Source organism: Puma concolor, chromosome A1 (assembly GCF_028749965.1).
Source record: "Puma concolor isolate L17-30 chromosome A1, mPumCon1.1.hap2, whole genome shotgun sequence".
Taxonomy (NCBI): domain Eukaryota; kingdom Metazoa; phylum Chordata; class Mammalia; order Carnivora; family Felidae; genus Puma; species Puma concolor.
Window position 1 is genome coordinate 103,695,109 of NC_141667.1, and position 19,771 is coordinate 103,714,879.

Here is a 19,771-nt window from a genome sequence, read left to right on the forward strand (position 1 = left end):
ACGAAACCTGGGTTTTCTTTTTGGCCCTGTCATTCCAATTTTCTCCATCATTTTTGCCATCTAAGCCCCCTCCACTGGTATCTCCAGCACATTAAGAATGGTACCAATTCATTATAGATGGGTGCTCTAAATTCTTTTGGTGATGAGTCACAGAACTGTCATATGTCATATCATGCAGTTTTACTTATTTGAAAGGTGAGACATTCCCTCCCCTTCTCCCAGCTCCACCCAGTGCTTTCAAAGTGGAGCCTAAGGCTACAACTGTAAGCAAACAACTGTAAAGCTTAGATATTTCTAGACAGGTGCCCACCTCTTGATCGGTGAAAATCTCTATGAAATTCTGGAAGGAGAAAGAGCCGGACTGGAGAATGAGCTCTCCGGTATTTTCAAAGCACTGTCCTGTCAGCACGAGCAGCTTGTGTCGAGCAGCATCAGTGATCATTAAGCGCACCTGAAACAAAGCACAGGGAGCGGACCGTGAGCCATATCCAACGCCACCATCCCACTTTCAGGACAGGGCTGGCCCAGGTAGGGCTTGAAATCTATTACCAATGAAACTCATTCATTTTCCCGAGGGAACTGGACAGAGCCAATGACTATGGTCATCAGCTCGCCCAGGAATGCCATTTTCCATGTTTGCGATGGCCAAGCCAGCCGTGGTAGTTGACTTACTCCCCCTAGTTTCCTTGCCTTTCTCAAAGCAGTCTATACAGCTGGCAATCATTTGCTCCACAGCTGTGTCTGCTAGCAGCACACAGCCTATGAGACTCAGGGATATCTCACAGGTTGAGTCAGCAAGTATAGTCCAGATCCCCTGACTGCTGCTTCAGGAAGCACAGGTTCCCAATGAGGGTCCCAAGTCAGGCCCTCCCTTACAGGACCCCTTTCCTTCCAAGCCATACACCAAAAGCTCATCTCCAAACGCCAGCTCCAGTGGGATCAGCAAGGTGCCTGACATTGAACATAAACAAAAGGCTGCAGCAAATGGGAATCTTTTAAAGAGAATCATAAGTGGTTTGCACGAAAGAACTCTCTGTTCTTTAAGTGGCAGGAAGCCAGCCTGTCCTTCAGCAGACACGCTGCTCCAAGCACCAAGGTATTCGTTCTGATCACAGCTCAGTTCAGCACAAATTGCCAGGCAGCATGCTAGACACCAAGGGAGGGATATAAAAGTAAACAGGATATGACCCATGGCCCCCAAGAACCCTAAGCTCTGATCAAGGAAACACACATGGGCTGAAGTAACTGTTCCAGCATGTTACTGTTCAAGCAAGCCTGAATTCCTTAAAGAAATTCCTCATGTTTCCTTTTTCCATTTCAAGTTGTCTTTACTTCCTGATTCTGTTAGTCACAGAGAGACTACTACCCTGCTATGTGCCTCAACCTTGTGCCTTCATGGACCGTCAAACAGGTCCTGCTGATCTGGAGCCAGTGGAAGTGGGATGAAAACAGTCTACATAGGAGCACCTGGGTGGCTCAGTTGGTTAAGCATCCAACTCTAGATCTCGACTCAGGTGATGATCTCAGTTTGTGAGTTTGAGCCCCACATCGGGCTCTGTGCTGACAGTGTGGAGCCTGCTTGAGATTCTCTCTCTCCCTCTCTCTCTGCTCCTCCCTGCTTATTCTCTCTCTCTCTCTCTCTCTCAAATAAATAATCTTTAAAAAGAAAAAAACAGTCTACATGATGATAGCCAAAAAGTAGAAGCAACCCAATGTCCATCAACTGATGAATGGATAAACAAAATGTGGTACATCCATGCAGTGGGATAGTATTTAGCCATAAAAAAGAAATGAAAAACTGATACATGCTACAATATGATGACTCTTGAAGACATTATGCTGAGTGAAATAAGCCATACAGAATATGGTATGATTCCATTATCCAAAATACTCAGAATAGGCAAATCCACCGAGGCCAAAAGTAGATTAGTGCTTGCTGGCAAGTGGGAGGAATAGGGATTGTTGGCTAATGGGTTTCGGACTGTTGAGGGGCGACAGACATGTTTTGGAATAGACAGCGATGATGAGCACACAACTTTGTGAATATACTAAAAACCAATGAATTGCACACTTTAAAAGATGGATTTTATGGTATGTGGATTATTTCTCAAATTTTAAAAATAGGCTCAAAGCATGAGCAGAAGAGATGCTGTGGATAATGAAGGTCCCCCAGAGACTAAGGCAACTTTAATGTCCAAGAAGCAACCCAATCTCAACAGTACTAAACTGTAATAAAAGAAGTGGGAAATGGAGATATATCAATTCCTCTGACCTGGAGGGGGCCAGGGATTCTTGGCTTCAGCCAAGTTCTAATCTTCCAGTAGTCTCTGAAATACCCAGCTATTCTTTTTGGCAACGATTTCGAATGATAGTAATAATAATATTAATAAGAACAACCAACATTTATATTCCAGTGGTTACACACTCTGTTTTAAGCATTTGATACTTCTAATCACAACACAATAAGTGCTGTTGTGACCTCCATTTCACAAAGATGGAAACTGAGACAAAAAGACAATAAATAATCTTCCCCAAGGCCACCAGCTGAAAAGTGGCAGAACCCAGGGAGTCTGGCACCAAAGCCTATACTCTTGATAGCCATGTATCCTCCTTTCAGTGGTGATTAGAGGGGGAGCAGAATGGCTTGAAGGGGGTTTGCTTCAAGATACCATTTTTCTCCAAATTTGTGTGCTGAATGTCCTGGTTTGAGGGCTTGCAGTCTATTTCCCCCTGCTACATCCCAGCCAGACACTATCCTGGCAGCACACCCTCCATAAATACCCAAGATTTCATACCCCCCTGACTATACAAAGTATTCTAGTTCTGGCTAGCATCTTCCACCTTGTCCTCATCGGGAAGGGCAGTCTGGCATGGTAATCAGATACAGAACCAGCTGCTGACTGGGGGTAAAGAACTTCTCTCCTGCGTCCTTCTTCTGCCCCACCCGCCCCTGCCCTTCCAATATGGTGGTCTCTGTCCACCGCGTGAGGCCCTGCCCCAGACCCCCGCAGAGCCAGATGCTTACCTCAGTGCTGACTGCTTCATCTGAAGGGTTGATCAGGACCACTGTTTCTAAAACGTCACTTCGGTGATGAAGGATCTTTTGTCCTAGAGACACAAAAACACAGACAAAAGGGGAGACCTTTAGCTTTTCCAGATTAAAACTGCCCTGCTGGCTGCAGGGACAGCAGAGACTCTGCTGGGCACGCAGCCCCGAGACTCTCCACGCAATCTTGGGAAACACAATTGGTGTTCCTACACAAGGGCACGGACCCTGCAGGTTCCTCCCAGAGTTGGGTCCGGGTGTCTGGGGCTCCTCATAGTCGCACAACCTTCGAGTTTTCAGGGTTGCCCGCCAAGCTGCCTCAGCGCGTTAATGGCGGTTTTCATCTGAGACGAGGGGTGGATGCCAGGAAAACTCAACGGGGCTCTTGACATTTCCTTTCTCATGGTAATTGGGGATGTTTCTCCGCATCAGCCTTTCTTCTGGTGAGAATGGTGCGGAGATTAATTAGGAGCCCGATTGTGAGATGAATGACATCCAGAAACCCCAGCTAACAATTACCCAACAACCAGAATGGCTGTCTGAGGCAGGCTTACAGGCTGTTGGAGTATTCGTTAATTAATTCACTTGCTCATAGAAAAGTGGGGAAACTGTGAGCAAATGAAGAGTGGAGAACAACTCTCCGGCCGGAAAGAGTGGTCAAACTGCCTGTAAAGACAAGCAAAGTTGATGGAGAAAAACAAAGCAAGGTGTTGCAGGGGTGAAGGAGCCTAAGGAGGACTGAAATCTTAGAGGGCTTCTGGCTCCACATCACTGATTTCCCACACCTTAAAGGTTTTAGGGGCATCTGGGTGTCGGAAACCATCTCCAGTCGAAGTAGACTGAGGCCTGTAGATGACCTTCTATGTATACTCTCCCCTTTCCTGGACAATTAGACAACAAGTGACCAGGTGGATGTGTGGCCACAGTGGGCTATATATGCTCTACCAGTTGATGAGGAAGAGAAAAGAGTGGTGTTCCCTCAGACATATGGAGGGGAAACATGTCGTTGGAGGGTAGACAAGAATATGTCTGCTGCTTGGAAGTATAAGGAAACTTGGATGACAAGACAGAATGGAGTGAAATCTGGGGGAAATAAACACCAAAGGAGAGGAATACAAGAATAGAGAATGATCAAAAAGCAACTGCTTTCCAGAAAAATAGCTGGGCAGTTCTTGAAAAAGCTAAAATAGAATTACTATACGATCTAGCAATTTCACTCCGAGGTAGATTGAAAGCAGGGACTTGAACAGATACTTGTATGCCAATGTTCACTGCAGCATTATTACAAGAACCAAAAGGTGGAGACAACCCAAATGTCCACCTATGGATGACTGGATAAACAAAAAATGGTATATCTTAGGCAATGGAATATTACTCGGGCATAAAAAGGAATGGAGTTCCAATGTGTGCAACAACATGGAAGAACCTTGGAATAAGTATGCGGAGTGAAGTAAGCCAGAACAAAAGGACAAATACTGTATGATTCCACTTACATGAAATATCTAGAATAGGTTAATTCATAGAGTCAGAGAGCAGATCAGAGGTTACCAGAAGCTGGGAGAGAAGGAATGGGGAGTTACTACTTAATAGGCACAGAGTTTCTCTTTGGGGTGATGAAAAAGCTTTGGAAATAGAGGTGATGTCGCACAACATTATAAATGTAACTAGTGTCACTGAATTGTACATTTAAAAATGGTTAAACTGGCAAATTTTATGTTTTACCAAAATTATGTATTTTACCAAAACTTAAAATTAATAGTACACCCAAAACTGTTGAACAGTACACTTTAAATGGGTGAACTGTATGACATGTGAATTGTACCTCAAGAAACCAGTCTAGGGTCCACAGGGACTTACTTCCTTTATATCATGAAGGACCAGAAGTCCTATAGAAACAAACATACTGAAATACCGCCATCACATCATCAAACCCATTCTCCTCCATTGTCTTCTTTCCCAAGAGCTAATATCTCTCAATAAACCCTTCATTAGAAATAGAAGAAGCCCAAGCTAAACAATAATGATGTCAGTCTAAGGTCTAAGCACCTCACCAGTACTAACTCATTTAATCGCCTGGAGGGCTCTTTGACAGAGGTACTGTGATTGTCCCCTTTTACTGCTGAGGACAAAGAAGTCTGCAAAGGAGCACTAACTAGTCCCAGGTCACGCAACTAGGGAGTGTTCGAGTGAGGACCTACACCTGGTGCACCTGGCTGTACAGCCCCCAGCTGCCCCGCTCTGTGGGGTTGGTAACTGGAAGCAGGATTTGGAAAAACAGGCGCGGGAGAACAGTAAGCACCAGGGGAGAGTTAGGGGAAAAGCCAAGGGAGTAATAGCAGGGATGTGCTTCAAGAAGCAAGAAGCCAGAAAGCATTCACAGATTATTGGCAAAAAGAGAAAAAAAAGTCAAAGGTGGCAGAGTACCGACACATAAAAAAAGAGGGTGAAAAAAAGTGTGTGGTATCCTACTCCAAATGCCTGAAAATGAAGAAACCCCAAAACAGAACAATGGCACACAGTTCGAGCAGACGAAGGACTGAGCTTCGAGAAAAATAAATTTAAGCCATGGGAAAGAATGCTTATTATGAATGCCAAAATCTATAATTTGTTGGGCATTGTTTTTTTGGCTTGGTTGTTTTTGCTTTGGACAGCCATATGCACTTAACGCTAAAGCAAAAGAACATCAAATTGAATAAGCAAATGATAGAATGACAATCAGCAAAACCCAGAAAACCACCCCCTTTCTAGGTCCTTTCATCAGTGGCCTTGAAACAAAGACTGTGGGGGGAGGTTCAAAAGCACAGAGCTGAGACGAAATCAAGCAAAATCTGAAGACCAAGGAGAAATGAATGGTCATTTCCTTGATCATACTTTTGACGTGACTATTTCCGACACACAAAGCCGTGCGCAGGGAGCACAATGCCACGGTAGGACTGCAGTCCTGGCTCTATCCTGTAGGAACCCACAAAGGGAGGCCTGAGCGAGGTACACACAAGCGGCTTCCTCCCCAAGAGATGGTAAAGGAATCAGAGCCCCTTTCTTTCCAAAGGGATCTACGCAGTGCCCAATTCTGCTAACTGCAGCTTCCAAACGCACATCTAAGCAACCATAGCCCAGGGCGGTCCGAGCTTCGCCCACTCAAGCAGGTCCTTCCCCAGACACACAGCAAGGGCCCTGCTTCCCAGGCGTTCCCTGGCAGAGGGCTTCTTACCAACCACGAGCAGCTCTCTTCCTCCTTGGCTTTCTCACTTGCAGCCCCAACAAATGCCATGTGACAGCCGCCGGTTACCTCTACTCCCTCCAAGTCAATTTTCAGACCTGTTTGCTCAGGAATTCAACTAACGATGTACTTTCTGTCCATCTTTGGAAAGAATGAAGGCAGTGACACAGACGTGCACCAAGATGCCATGGCTGCTCCTTCAACAAAAGCCTTTTTATAGGATTGGATTTGAATGAAGGAGGGGATTTAGAGAGAGAGAGAGAGAGAGAGAGAGAGAAGCTTCAAGGTCTTGTCACAGCCAGACTGCTGGACAGATTCTTTCCCTGGACGATGTAACCAGGGGCTGGGCCTTGCTGGCATCTGGCGAGCGCAGGGGCTGCCGAAGGGGCTGGAGCCCCATGCCCCCGCCCCGGCACACACACCCCCCCCCCCGCCCCCCCAGTGGAACGCCAGCTCTCCCGGGCGGCAGGCAGCCGGGATGCTTGCAAAGTTGCATATTTGGGGAATGTTTCACACTGGGAAACAGGCCAGGCATTCTGAAGGAGAGGCCACCACCCTCGCCTGCAAAGGTCTCATTCAATTGCCTCAGAAAAGAAGTTCCCAGGAAAGAAAGACAACCTGGTTGCGGCCTCTCTCTCTCTCTACCATTATAGTCTGCCTTCCCCAGAAACTGCTCACAGCCAAACCATTAGGCAGCCCCCGTGAATAGTCAACTCTCCTCAGCATCGATCTGAGGGAAGCAAAAGCAGGGGCTTGAGATGGAATGACTGTGTTGCTTATTGCTTTGATAAGAAAAAGCCTTTTGAGGGATTCCCCACAAAACTCACTGTAATTGTGAGGGCTCGATCCTGGGGTGAATGGGGCAGGGACTGTTGTATGACAAAAAAAGAAGTCTGTAAAATCAAAAGAGGATGGCCCGGGGGACCCCTGAAGCAGCAGGGTCCTTGCAGACAATGAGACCTCTGTCCGTACACTCCCAAAGGCTATCTTTGAGACTCACATAAGCCTGTAATTTTCAGTTATTGCTGGGACTTTATTCAGTCATTCCAAGTCTGACAGATTATTTCAATCTATGCATTTTTAAGGGTTGGGCTGTTTTCGTGGTTTACGGTTTACTGTATCCAGGAGACTCTGAAATCTCTGAAAGCAAAATGTTATTCTCTAAGTATATAACTTGTAGGATGCTTATAGTCTCTTCTCCACAGAGTTTAATATCCATCTAAACACACACATACAGGCTCCTTCCTGGTTGCTGAACAGGTTGACCATGACGGAATTCACTGGCACCCACTACCCACCAATCCCTATAAGACTTGGAACCTTCTCTCTCGCACCCAGCTGAGCCTTCTCTCCCAGACATATCCCACACATAAGTCCTAGAACACACTGGACACCATCCCAGCTGGGGCCAGAGCAAGACCCCCAACAGTCTCAGCGCAGACAGGCAGCTTAATGAAAGAGCCCTGCGCAAGGGAAAGAATGCCAGATCCAAAGTCAGAGAAGCACTAAGAGGAGGAGGGAGCCCCTGATGAAAATAACAACCAGCGATGATGAAACCTTTCAGATCACCCATAAGAGGGCAATCGCTCTGTATGTCTTGAGCCTGAATGTTTAATTTTCATCTCCATTAATGATCACCATGCAGAACTTTATTTCTACCACTTCCTTTTCCTGAAAAATGAACACTTTGCAAGCATCATCTAGAAATGCAAGTCACAGAAAATAAAGAAAGCCTCAATATCTATTCAGTATGGAAGGAAGAAAATGAGAAGGGTCATGACTCACTGGTGCAAATGCACTGGTGACCAGGGGAGAGAGTCAGGGCCAAGGCCTCCAGGAAGACAAAGAGCCCTCGCACCCACCCACCTCTGCCCCTCGTTCCCCCCTCTCCACCCCCTCACTCCTCCTGCCCCATCCCCAGGTGAAAACCAGCGGGAATTCTTTTTGGAAATGGAATTTGATATTGTGATTCAGCACTAGAAAAACTTCCAATTTGAAGAAGCAGAATCTTAAAAAGGGTTAAAGAAGATTCTAGAGTTAGAAAGGGAAAGCCTGGGGTAAAGGACTGGGATTATTTAGCCAAAAGCAAGGGCTGGAAGATCAAGAAAAGGCCACAGGCCCAGAATGTCTTGATGTTAAAGTCTGTTTTCATTGGAGGGAAAAAGAAAGAAAGGAGGGAGGCAGGGAGGAAGGAAGGAAAGAGAAAATAAAAGCAATGACTTCTCCGACTCTACCTCCTCACCAAAGTGGATTTTCCAAGAGAAAACCTCTCACCTCCAACCCCCACGAGCAAAAAACATTCCCCAGGGTAAAGTTTAGCTAAACGGGTGAAATCAAGAAATGAATGGTACTCAGTGCAGGAACTAAAAATTATTTCCCGATCGGTCTGCCAGCAGCTTTTAATAACAGCTTTTTATTTGGAATAACATCCAGGCCTCCTTTCTGCAGGAATCCACAGGATAATGCAAAGCAACTATGCTAAGAGCTGGGGGAAGTCTGAAGAGAGAGAGAGAGCTGGTATGGAGAGAGGGGAGACGCCTGCATCAGCAAAGGTCTTGTGAATCCTCTTTCCTTCTCTATCCTTTGCAGCTAACCCCCAGCCCTGGTGGGAACTTGGCTCCTGGGCTCCCTTCTCAGAGGGAGGCAAGCCAGGAAGCCTCCAAGCAGCAGAGGCCCATTCTCAGCAGCCTTTGTTGGTTCTCCCTGTGTTCCCTCTATCCCACCTCATCATGTCTAAGCAAGAAAAAGAGAAAGAGAAAAAAGGGGGTGGACATGGGTTACACAGTCACGGTGCTTCTGTGAGGCTACAAGCAGCCATGTCTTTCCCAGGGGCCCCAGCGTGAGGGCTCAGAACTGGATGCAGGAAGGCTGAGGAGCCCGACCTAACAGCCACCGCGTTCCCTGAAATAAGGAAGAAATCCCCTGAGACATGAGGGAGAACATGACCACAAGGGAGGCTAGATAGCTCAGCTCCTGGTTCCTGCCACCGCGACGCCTTTAGAAAAAACAGAGGTGCTAGGAGGCTTGGTACCTCCTGATGACACGGTCCCCAAAGATCAACAATGTCAGCACAGGACACAGAAAGCCAGGCATCGCCAGGAGCCCACACAGCTTCCCTCCCCAGGGAAATAAAACTCCTGACGTTGGAAGGAGTCGGATTTCCCAGGGGCCTTCACACATCAAAAGCAACTCATTCATCGTTCACCTTTGTCAGCTCACGTAGCTCTCAGCCTCACCCCCCTTCCCGATCCACCTCTGTCCAAAAGAAAGGTCTTCAAGTTGTGACGCCAAGAGTCTCCTTGAACACACAGCCTGGGTCAGCCACTGGTCAGCCAGTGCCTGCTGACTCCCTCGCCCCTCGGCAGGCACGCTGGCCTCCCACACGCACCCTGAGACTCACTCCCTCTTTGTTTCTGCTGCACAGTCGGAGCCCAGTTCTCTCCCACCTTTCCCCTGATATTCCTGGAAATGGCGTTTCTTTTCAGTTGGAAGTAAACTTGTTTGTCTCTGCTTCTGTTTCACCTCTGATGTATGTTCCTGCAAGTCACATCGCTCTCCGAATGTTGAGGGTTCGCTTGTTTTAAAGAGAGTAAGAACTTGAATTCCATTATAAACGCGTTCAGGAGACTTCATAAACCATTGCTTTTAATTTAAACACGTTGATCATTGCTTGGGAATTAGACAGCTTTTTAAGGATTTTACCTTCGACATCTTTTGTGTGATACAGAACTTAGTTATCATAGAATCTGAGAATATGCCGGTTTTCCTCTACACTTCCTGGATTTAGCTCTTCTTGCTTGTTGTCATTTGGTTTAGTTTTTCATGGGTTTACCAGTCCTTCCACCCTATCCCTCTCTCAGGTTCTGCACTGTCTTCTGCTCTATGTTTTCCCCACCATTAGCCACCCAGATAAGCAAATAAGGGATGCCTCCTGGACCCCGGAGGCTTTCTCCTCGTCCTAACCACGTTCCCTGCATGCAGATGCAGATGTAGCCTTAGCAACAGGCCGGCCAGCCGGCCCTGCTCCTGGTGGCAGAGGGAGCCTCATCTTGCACCCCCTCCTGTTCCAGCCGCTGGGGAACTGCTCGCACTGGGGCACAGGCCTGGTGGGGGATGGGGACACCAGGCAGCAACAGGCCCGATCCCTTCTGTAGGGTTCTCATCGTACCCTCTTTCCCAATCCTCTCTACAGCATTGTTCTCCTCCCAAATCCCATTCTTCTAGGGTCTCCTCTCCCCTCTTCCCCTTTTTTAAAGGCCTCAAGGGAGAGGAATGAAAATCCAGGCTACGAAGGGTTACAAGTGGGAGAGAGTGGAAGAAAGTAATTGGGTTCCTTTTTCTTCTAATCTATTTTATGGCCTAGCTGAAAGAAGTAGAAAGTACCATAGACGGTGTGGATGAAGGTCTGGCTACCTGGAGACCAGCTAAGGAAAAACAGCAACACCAACGTGGGCACCAGCTAAGGGAGAGACGACAACCGGAAAGTTGTTTCTTCAACGAGGTAGATTTTAGAATGCTACAAATGGAGGGGAAAAAAAAAAAAAAAAAAGGCACCGCTAGTGAAGGGCTATATATTACCTGTCAGGGGAGCCAACTCCAACTGTCAGCAAAAACAGAGATCCACATCTATCTAGTACTTTCCCGTTTACAGAGCACTTTCCTCTGGTTTGTGCATTTAAAACTTGATGATGGTGTTTCAGGCCTATGAACCGGGTCGTCTGGGCCAGGGCAAGGTGGGAGGTCCCAGTGCCCTGTTCCCCAAACGAAACCTGCTGCAGACAAAGAAAAATAAGTATGCTCCTCATACACAAGAAAGAAATGCCTTCTGCCTTTAAAATTCAAGGAGTCCAGCAGCCAAGGAGAGAGCCTGTGACAAGAACTTGTCACTCCTATGGCATAAGAAATCAGAATTTCCTCATCTCACAGAACTGGAAGGGGGGGTGCCTGAAGGAGCTCTGGTGACAATTCCATGCCCCCCACTATCTTCAAAGATGAAAAAGACAAGCCTCAGGGGTGAACTGTGGCCTGATCATAGGTGAGTGACTACTGCATTTGTACAGCTGCCAAAGGCAATTCCTATGCCTGCCCCAGACAGTTCTATTTGGTAATAGGTGCTAAAATACTAAGAGCACTACCTTTCATTTGTGATGCACTGCATGGTTTATAAAACCTTTTTTTTTTCATGTTTGTTTATTTTTGAGAGAGAAAGAGTGCAGCAGGGGAGAGACAGAGAGCGGGGACAGAGGATCCAAGCGGGCTCCACGTGGACAGTAGCGAGCCCAATGTGGAGCTTGAACCCACCAACCCACGAGATCATGACCTGAGCCAAAGTTGGATGCTTACCCAACTGAGCCACCCAAGTGCCCCTATAAAATCTTTTGACTTGCATGTTACCTCGGTGTATCACAAAGATTGTTATTATTATTCTTTCTCTACAAACACAGAAATTGAAGTTCGTGGGGCAGGCTGTTTTAGTAAGAGCCACCTGCCTTGTCCAGCAACACAGGAATAAAATAAGCTATAAAACTAGGTGTTAAATCTAGCCCATTTGACTCCTGATCCCACTCTTGCCATTGCCCCTCAATGCTTCTCAGATGGTCTTAGGAGTTTACAAGGTCTAAATCCTAATTTTTTAAAAATAAGATTTGCCTGGGGCGCCTGGGTGGCACAGTTGGTGAAGCGTCCAACTCGGTTTCAGCTCAGGTCGTGATCGCATAGTTCATGAGTGTGGCCCCTGCATGGGGCTCTGTGCTGACGGTGCGGAGCCTGCTTGGGATTCTGTCTCCCTCTCTCTCTGCCCCTCCCCTGCTCTCTCTCTCTCTCTCTCTAAAATAGACATTTAAAAAATTAAAAAATAATATTAAGATGTGTTTGAGATACATTTGCCTTAGGATATTATAGAATACTCCCTGCATTTGGGATATAGGTTTGGGAATTCTTTTTGTTTTGAGGGACACCTGCCCTGTGCCAGATACCCTGCCAACTGTTCAATTAAACCATGAGATTGCCAATCTCAACCTCGCGTCAACTCAAAAATGGCACTTTCCTGTGGTTCAACAATTAGACCTCACCTTCTTGAGATCAAAGTAGGTTTCAGAGAATGTTTTTTAATCTTACTGGGCTTCTCCTGGCCTTTGTAAGAGATGCTATATTCCCTATTTACTAAGACAATGTGAATTAGTTACAGGACACAGTTTTCTAGAGTTCAATTTGGGCAAGTTAGTGCTACCTTCATAAACTAGCATTGAGATTAAAACATGGGTGGGATGCTAGCCCTAGCCTGAAGGGAAGATAGTTTAATGGGGACACTTGGAGTTTTGACAGTGTCTCCTTTGGGAAGTAGAAGTCAGAAGTAGTGTCTCATACACAGCAGGAGCTCAATCAATATTTGATAAAGGAATGAATAATAAAAATGGCTAAGATATATTGCATACCTGCCCTGGGTCAGACACTGACCTAAGTTCTTTATGTTGGGTTATTGCATTAAATCTGTACACTAATCCTATGAGGAAGGCCCTATTCTCGTCTTATTGATGAGGAAAATGAGGCATTGGGCAGTTCAGCAACAGCCCACGGGAATACACAGTGAAACTAGAATGGAAACCCAGTGGTCGGTGTCCAGACCCAGGCTCTTAGCTAAGAAGACATTTTAAAGGGAGGACAGAAGACAAATGACAATCAGTCTGACTTGGGGCCCTCTGGGTTTGAAGTTCCTATGGGAGTTCCCAGTGGTTCTGTCCAACAAGCAGGCAGAAATGTGGATGTGAGGCTAAGGCAATAGGTTGGACCAGATCTGAGGGGCATCAGTGTATTTTTAGGTTGGTGCTCTTAGAGAATGCTGAGAACCTTTTGCTGCAAAAAGTCTTAGGAAACACCACTATACAAAGGGCAGATAAAAGCAGCAAAAAACCCGTGAAGGTGATGGAGCACAAGGAAAGTGATGGTACCACTGCCTTCTCTCCTCCCCTTCACCCCCAGCCCCAGAGGTGACCTACACCTGCAATGCCATCTTGATTTGCAAACTTAATCCACCTCCGCAGAGAGGAGAGGAGACACAGAATATTCCAAAGACCTTAAAGAAGCCAGTAACATCTCGTAGGCGCTTTTCAAACGCAAAACATACCACCAAGACCTGCATAGCCACAGCAGCATCACATCGCTTAACCGGCGGGCATGGCTTTTTCTTCTGTCTGGGACACATCCGCCTGGTGGAGCAAAGACTGTACAGTTCTCAGAGTGTAATATGTCCCAGGATGCTCTGAGGAACTCAATAAAAATGTGGATCTGCATGGCCCACTCTCAGACAGTCTGGGTCAGAAGGCAGGGGTGGGGCCGGGGACTCTGCATTTCTGCAATCTTTCAGAGAATTCTGATCATTCTGCGGCCCCTTCTTTGAGAAACAAGACAGTGTGTATAAAGAATACGCTATTGATCAACAACAACGTAGTAAGTGATCTTATTTAAAGTCATCCTCACACTGCTTTTAATGAATTCCTATCCTAATGTCTGAACATAGTGCTAGAATTATTTCCCTTGGGAGCAAATGTGATCATTAGAAGCTCAAACTTTTCCCAGTAAGTATTGATTCTAGGAATCATCTGACAGTTTTATCTGACATTTAATTTGCCATCCAACTCCTGCCATTTATCAAATCCAGGGAAACCGCCGACCTTTCACCCTCATCGGTTACTATTTAGAACCAAATCTTCACACTATTCACCCTCAAAGCCAGATACCTTAAAACCAGAAATCAAATTAGTCCTTTTGGTCCTGGCTATTGAAAAGGAAACAGAAAAAGAAAACTATAAATGGCTGACATAACAAATATCACACGTAGTATCGAACCCCTTGGACACACTCTTAGCTCTAGGCCAAGGAGAAACAGCATGAATCGATTTTTTTTTTCCCCCAGTAAAGTCCCAAATGGACTGGAGGATGATGCTGCCTCCAGTGGCGGCATCAGGCTAGGGCAAAGCAACAAGCCTGGTCATCTACCAGGAAGGTTACTTCTTAAGATCAAGACCCTGACCTGGGGAGCGCCTGCGTGGCTCCGTCAGTTGAATGTCCCACTTCAGCTCAGGTCGTGATCTCAGGGCTCATGAGTTCGAGCCCCGCATCAGGTTCTCTGCTGTGGGCATGGAGCCTGCTTCAGATCTTCTGTCTGCCTCTCTTTCTGCCCCTCCCCAGCTCATGCTCTCTCACTCTCAAAAATAAACATTAAAAAAAAAAAAAAAAAAAGGGATCTTGACCTGAAAGTATGAGGCTCAAGGGATCTGATCTTAGCTGATGACCTGAGTCCTGAGATCTGATCTTAGCTGACGTGGTGCCTCAGCCACCACCATCTGTGACAGGTAATGGAAAGGCGGATAGTCACATCCTATGTTCCAGCTGGTAGGAATAAATCTGGCTGTTTCTTTTCAAGCATTTGGCATAAAGCCTCAACACCAAGGGAAGTGTGATTTTTGTTGTTTGTTTTAGTGTTATTTATTTATATACTGCCTCGTTCAGAAGGTGGAGGCAGAGACGGCTAATTCACACATGCTGGTGGAATTGGCACCTGTATATTTCCACTGTGCGCTGTGTCTGTGTTAACCAGTCACGGCTCAGCGCTCAGGCTGCCCAGAAAAGTACACTCAGTTCTTACCAACCTGGGGTCTTCCCTGTCCTGGGGCCGGAGGGGGATTCTCAGCACACCAGGACCGCAGCCCTGACTCCTTTGTACTTCCTGTCCTTTGCCCTCAGTTATGTGCCCCTCTGCTGACCCGGAGTGAAGTTTCACTCAGAGCGTGGTCCTCACCTTCTCTCAGTCAGGTGCTCTCCTCACATTTCCCTGACTCCACAGCACACTCTCTCTATTTTTAAAGGTCTGTTCGTTAAACTCGTGGCTCCTAGCCCGTCCTTCATGATCTCCACCACATTTCAATCCCTTGCTGTGCTCTGACAAATGGCCCCAGAAGGACCAACATCTTGGTTCATGTTTTCCTCTTTAGTGTGCCCCTTCTCTCATTCTAACGGAGAAGTTAAGTCTCCCCTGGCCAATTCCACGTTATTCTTTTCCACTCTCTGTGTGTTGTTCTAATAGGCAGCATTGGCAGAAGAGAGCCATTTTTGAGCACTGCATAAGACATCTGACCACAAAGCCTCGGGTGATATTTGAGCCCTGCTGACTAAAAACTGAAGACCATTGCAACAAAGTCTTCACAGGCTAACTGCTCTGAGCATGTCCTCAGAGATTCTGTCACAGGGGATACTGAGCTCCTGTGTATGGGGTGGTTCCAGCTCCTCTTGGTGGGCCCAGAGACAGGAAACATTTATCAGAAGAACTCTCTCCAACTATACAGCCTTTGCCTCTCACCTCTCCTCCCTCAACCAAACCCAAACCCTACTTCTTAGTGGCAGAATATCGATTAGAAGAGCAAAGGAAGCCATTACGTGAACTAATTCAGTATTCTCTTAAGAACGTCATACACAGAGTTTGCCTTCTTATGGCCTTTCACACCACTTCTTATTTTTAGAGGGGAGGGGCGGGTATGGAACCCAGCTCACTGCTGACTCAGGCCTCATGTGGAATCATACGTTGATGAACAGGAAGCAAGACCTTGACTTTCAACTCAGCCACTCAGTTTCTTCATTTCACCCAATAGCATTTCACTTCAATGAGTTATCCTATTAAAAGTTTACGTGAAATAAACCAGTAATTTATAGTGTCTATGTATTCACTTAATTTACACTAAGTAACTGAAATTTTCAGTGTATCAGATACTCATGCCAACTGGTCACTGCATTTATTTTTCACTCCAGTGGGACAGTTGGCTTACAGGTTGCTTTAAATAAAGGGTGTTGTTTGATGACACCATTTACTATGTCATAAAGTAAGCCCTCATACCTACTTTAATCAATCCCTTGCAGATCCCGCCCACATTTTGTTTCCTCTGGGAAGATCTCCTGTCCAACTCCCAGAGTTGTCTCTTCCCTCAAAGTGCTGATGGTGGTTAATGGTCCCTAGATCACATAATTCTATATGAGCTACGGCATCCAACTAAATTAGAAGGTATTAGTTAACAAAATGCTTTCACAAGCTTGTGAAAATCACGTGCAAGATCTCATTTGGACTCCTTGCCAAGTTGGCAATTTTCACATAAATCTCAGAGAACCCAGATCAGGCATTCCACTTAGAGGCATTCAGATATTAACGGTCTTTTTCAAAATAGGACAGCTAAAAATACAGATACCTGTCGCTGCACACACCATCCATGCAATTTCGGAATAGGATTTAATATAATCATGTAGATTGAAATTCAGCCTTTAGAAATGAGTAAGTCAGGTGATGTACCTTTCAGGAACTGGAAAATATACACCTGAGTCACCATTCGTAGAAAGCTCACTGCCCTACATAAATAAAAAGGAAGCATTGTCTAGTTCTTTTAAATGATGAGGGCCTCCAAACGTCCCAAAGTGTCAAGAGTTGTTTGTTTTTTTCACAAGTACACTGAATTTTGCCTCTGGCCATTCAGCCACCCCTATTGTTCCTTAAAAAAAATTAAACTAGGGCAACGTTAGGAAGATTTCATTTTGATTTTATATTCAACTACAAGGGAAGGGCACTCCCACATGTCCCCACACCACACTTGACTTTCTCTGGAAGATTGTAGCTGAACAACTCTATCTGCAGATCTGGGTAAATTTGATATAGGAAACAGGGAATAAATTCAGGGCCATGTAGTTGGTTTAAGATTTACTTAACAAGCAGAGATTTGTTTCTGATACACTTCAATAAAATCTGGCTAAGGGGAATTTTCAAAGCATCGATACATGTATTCTGAACCAACAGACATAGCTTTCCTGGGGATAAAGGTCCAAAACCTACCATGCAGAAGTGATTCAGACAAGCAGTCAAGTAAACTCTACTGTCTTCGATCTTCTTTTAACAAAAACTAAAATTCTGGGTTAGAATGAGTTCAGAGAAGAAGGCAAATAAACTGGGGACTTTCAAAAATGCTTTTCAGAAAATCTCCAGATTTTAGTTTCCATGAGGAAAAACAGGTTTCCCTAAGAAAATCAGCATGCATAAAATCACTTTCTACACTCCTATCTTGCATTGTTCCCTATGGGTTGGAGTATAATGCAATTATCCATGTGCACGCTAAGCAAAGTTATGATGCACTACTCTTTGCTCTTTCACAAATAAAACGTGCACACTGAGAGTACATTTTGTCCCAGTAAAAATGCTGACAGGTAAGCCAGCTCTGGAGAAGAATGCACTGACTCCGGCTCCAGAGTGTGTCCTCAGAGGGGGCTCCAGAGTAGAACTGAAAGAAAGAGCATCTGATTCTGCTCCAGAAAGTAGCACTGAATACTTCCCATCTGTTTTGGAGGAGATGCTGTCCCGAGAGAAGATACAACGATGAGACAGGCACACAAAGGTTGTCGAGGGCACTGCTCACTCAACACACTCAGATATCAAGAAAAGGCAAGGATTCAAAATTAAGGGTTGGAAAGGCAGAAGCCGAGCACGCCTGAGTCCTCGTTGGCTCAGGGCCTTGAGGAGCAGTGTGAGCTGCACAGGGAGGGGAGCCAAAAAGAGGTGAGCAGCGCTTGACCTGCCCCTGAGGTCCGCAGTCCAAGGAAAGGAGAACCTAACCTGTTCCTGATTCCCGGCTCCTTCAAAGACAAAAGGGACCCCAACACCTAGGAAGTCGTGACATACGTCCTGGGTCAGGTTTAAGGCTTTGGCACTTTTTTCTAAGAGGCTAGAAAAGTCTACTACATTCCTAACTGCAAGGCTGGAGTGCAGAAAGAAGGTCAGGGCCTAGTGACGATCACAATCAGGGATGCACATTTGTCCTAGATGATTCCTGGTGCTCTCCCCGGTCTGGCATCTGGAATTCAGTACAGGCTTATCTTCCATGGAGAGGCAGGTACCAGTGGGTTTACCAGAGTCCAGTTATTATGCAAACCACATGGAAGAAAAAGGACGATTTTTGGCACCTGGGTGCCTCAATAAGTTAAGCGTCCAACTTCAGCTCAGGTCATGATCTCACGGTTCATGGGTTCGAGCCCCTCATTGCGCTCTACACTAACAGCTCAGAGCCTTGGAGCCTGCTTCAGATTCTGTGTCTCCCTCTCCCTCTCTCTCTGCCCTTTCCCCACTTGTGCATACTCTGTCTCTCAAAAATAAATAAACATTTAAAAAAGCGGGGGGGGGGGGGGGGGGGGGGGCGACAATTTTTCTTCCTGCCTCCAGGCAAATCGATGTGATCCTCCCTTTAAAGCCTGACCTTTTTCAGTGAAGAGGTACCAGGACCTGTAAAGGCTTCCCTCTTGCAGAGGACTATTCTGGATTAGGCTCTGGATGTAGCTCTGGAAGCAGCTTCCTAAATGAATGTCAGCTCCAGGTGAAGAGAATGCACCTTCTCTTGCAAAAGGAATCTGCCCTCAGACAAGGAGCGTAGAAAATGGATGAGAGGGGCATCTGGGTGGCTTAGTGGGTGAAACGTCCAACGTCGGCTCACGTCATGATCTCGCAGTTGATGAGTTCAAGCCCCGTGTCGGGCCCTGTGCTGACAGCTCCGAGCCTAGGGCCTGCTTCGGATCCTGTCTCCCTCTCTCCCTGCCCCATCCCTGCTCACGTGCTCTCGCTTACTCTCCTCTCTCCCTCTCTCTCTCTCAACAATAAACATTTAAAAAAAAAAAAAAAGGAAGAAAATGGATGAGAAAAGGAGTTTAGTATATAAAACAGAGGTTTCCCCTCACTGGCATTTGACTATATATTCAGTATCTTTTGTGTACTGTAGCTAAAAGTTTAATTTTAGAAGTTTCAAGGGACTTTTAAAACATCTGGAAAAGAGGCTCAAATTCATGTCACTTTTTTCCTTTAAAGGATATAAGCTGATGCTTTAATGTGCTTTCTATAGTGTTCTGGAAAATATCTGTACCACCTTTTTTTTTTCATACCCAGTAAAATGCATTATGAAACTTCCTAAATGTCTCATTTCTACAAAATTGATTTAAAGAATAAATTACATCTTGGGGCGCCTGGGTGCCTCAGTCAGGTAGGCATCGGACTCTTGATCTCAGCTCAGGTCATGATCTCACGGTTCATGAATTCGAACCCCACATTGGGCTCTGTGCTGACATCGCAGAACCTGCTTGGGATTCTGTCTCCCTGGCTCTCTGTCCCTCCTCCGCATGCTCTCTCTCTCTCAAAATAAATTTTTAAAAAATTAAACTTAAAAAAAAATACTTAAAAAATAATAAATTACATCTTTTTCTTATTCTAAAAAATTAAGGGTTCTTGTGGTAAAGGTAAGTCCACTTACCAATACTTCAACCTTTGGCATTTTGATGTCAGATGTGAAAAAAAAAAAATACTTTTCTTCCCTAGCCCATTTTTCTTTCTAATATAAAATACCTATGCACTTTTATAAGCTTCATTAGAGAAACCATTCTTTTAATACGCTGGTCTGTTTTTATTTGATTTGAAGAATGACAGTTGCCCAAGGGTA

The 19,771-nt window shown here is 45.7% G+C and overlaps 1 protein-coding gene across 2 annotated transcripts in view; it reads right to left on the reverse strand.

The window, feature by feature from the left end:
- MAP1B (microtubule associated protein 1B) overlaps positions 1-19,771 on the reverse strand; it is a 101,919-nt gene that overhangs the window by 25,984 nt on the left and 56,164 nt on the right. The window contains exons 1-3 of one of the 2 annotated variants that reach the window (XM_086699282.1): positions 6,258-6,534; positions 3,026-3,108; positions 311-451 (exon numbers count right to left, since the gene is read on the reverse strand). In XM_086699282.1, coding sequence (XP_086555408.1) covers positions 311-442 — 132 coding nt within the window. In that variant the 5' untranslated portion in view covers positions 443-451; positions 3,026-3,108; positions 6,258-6,534. Of the gene's footprint in view, positions 1-310; positions 452-3,025; positions 3,109-6,257; positions 6,535-19,771 lie in introns of those variants that run through there. The other variant, XM_086699273.1, reaches the window with a different exon arrangement.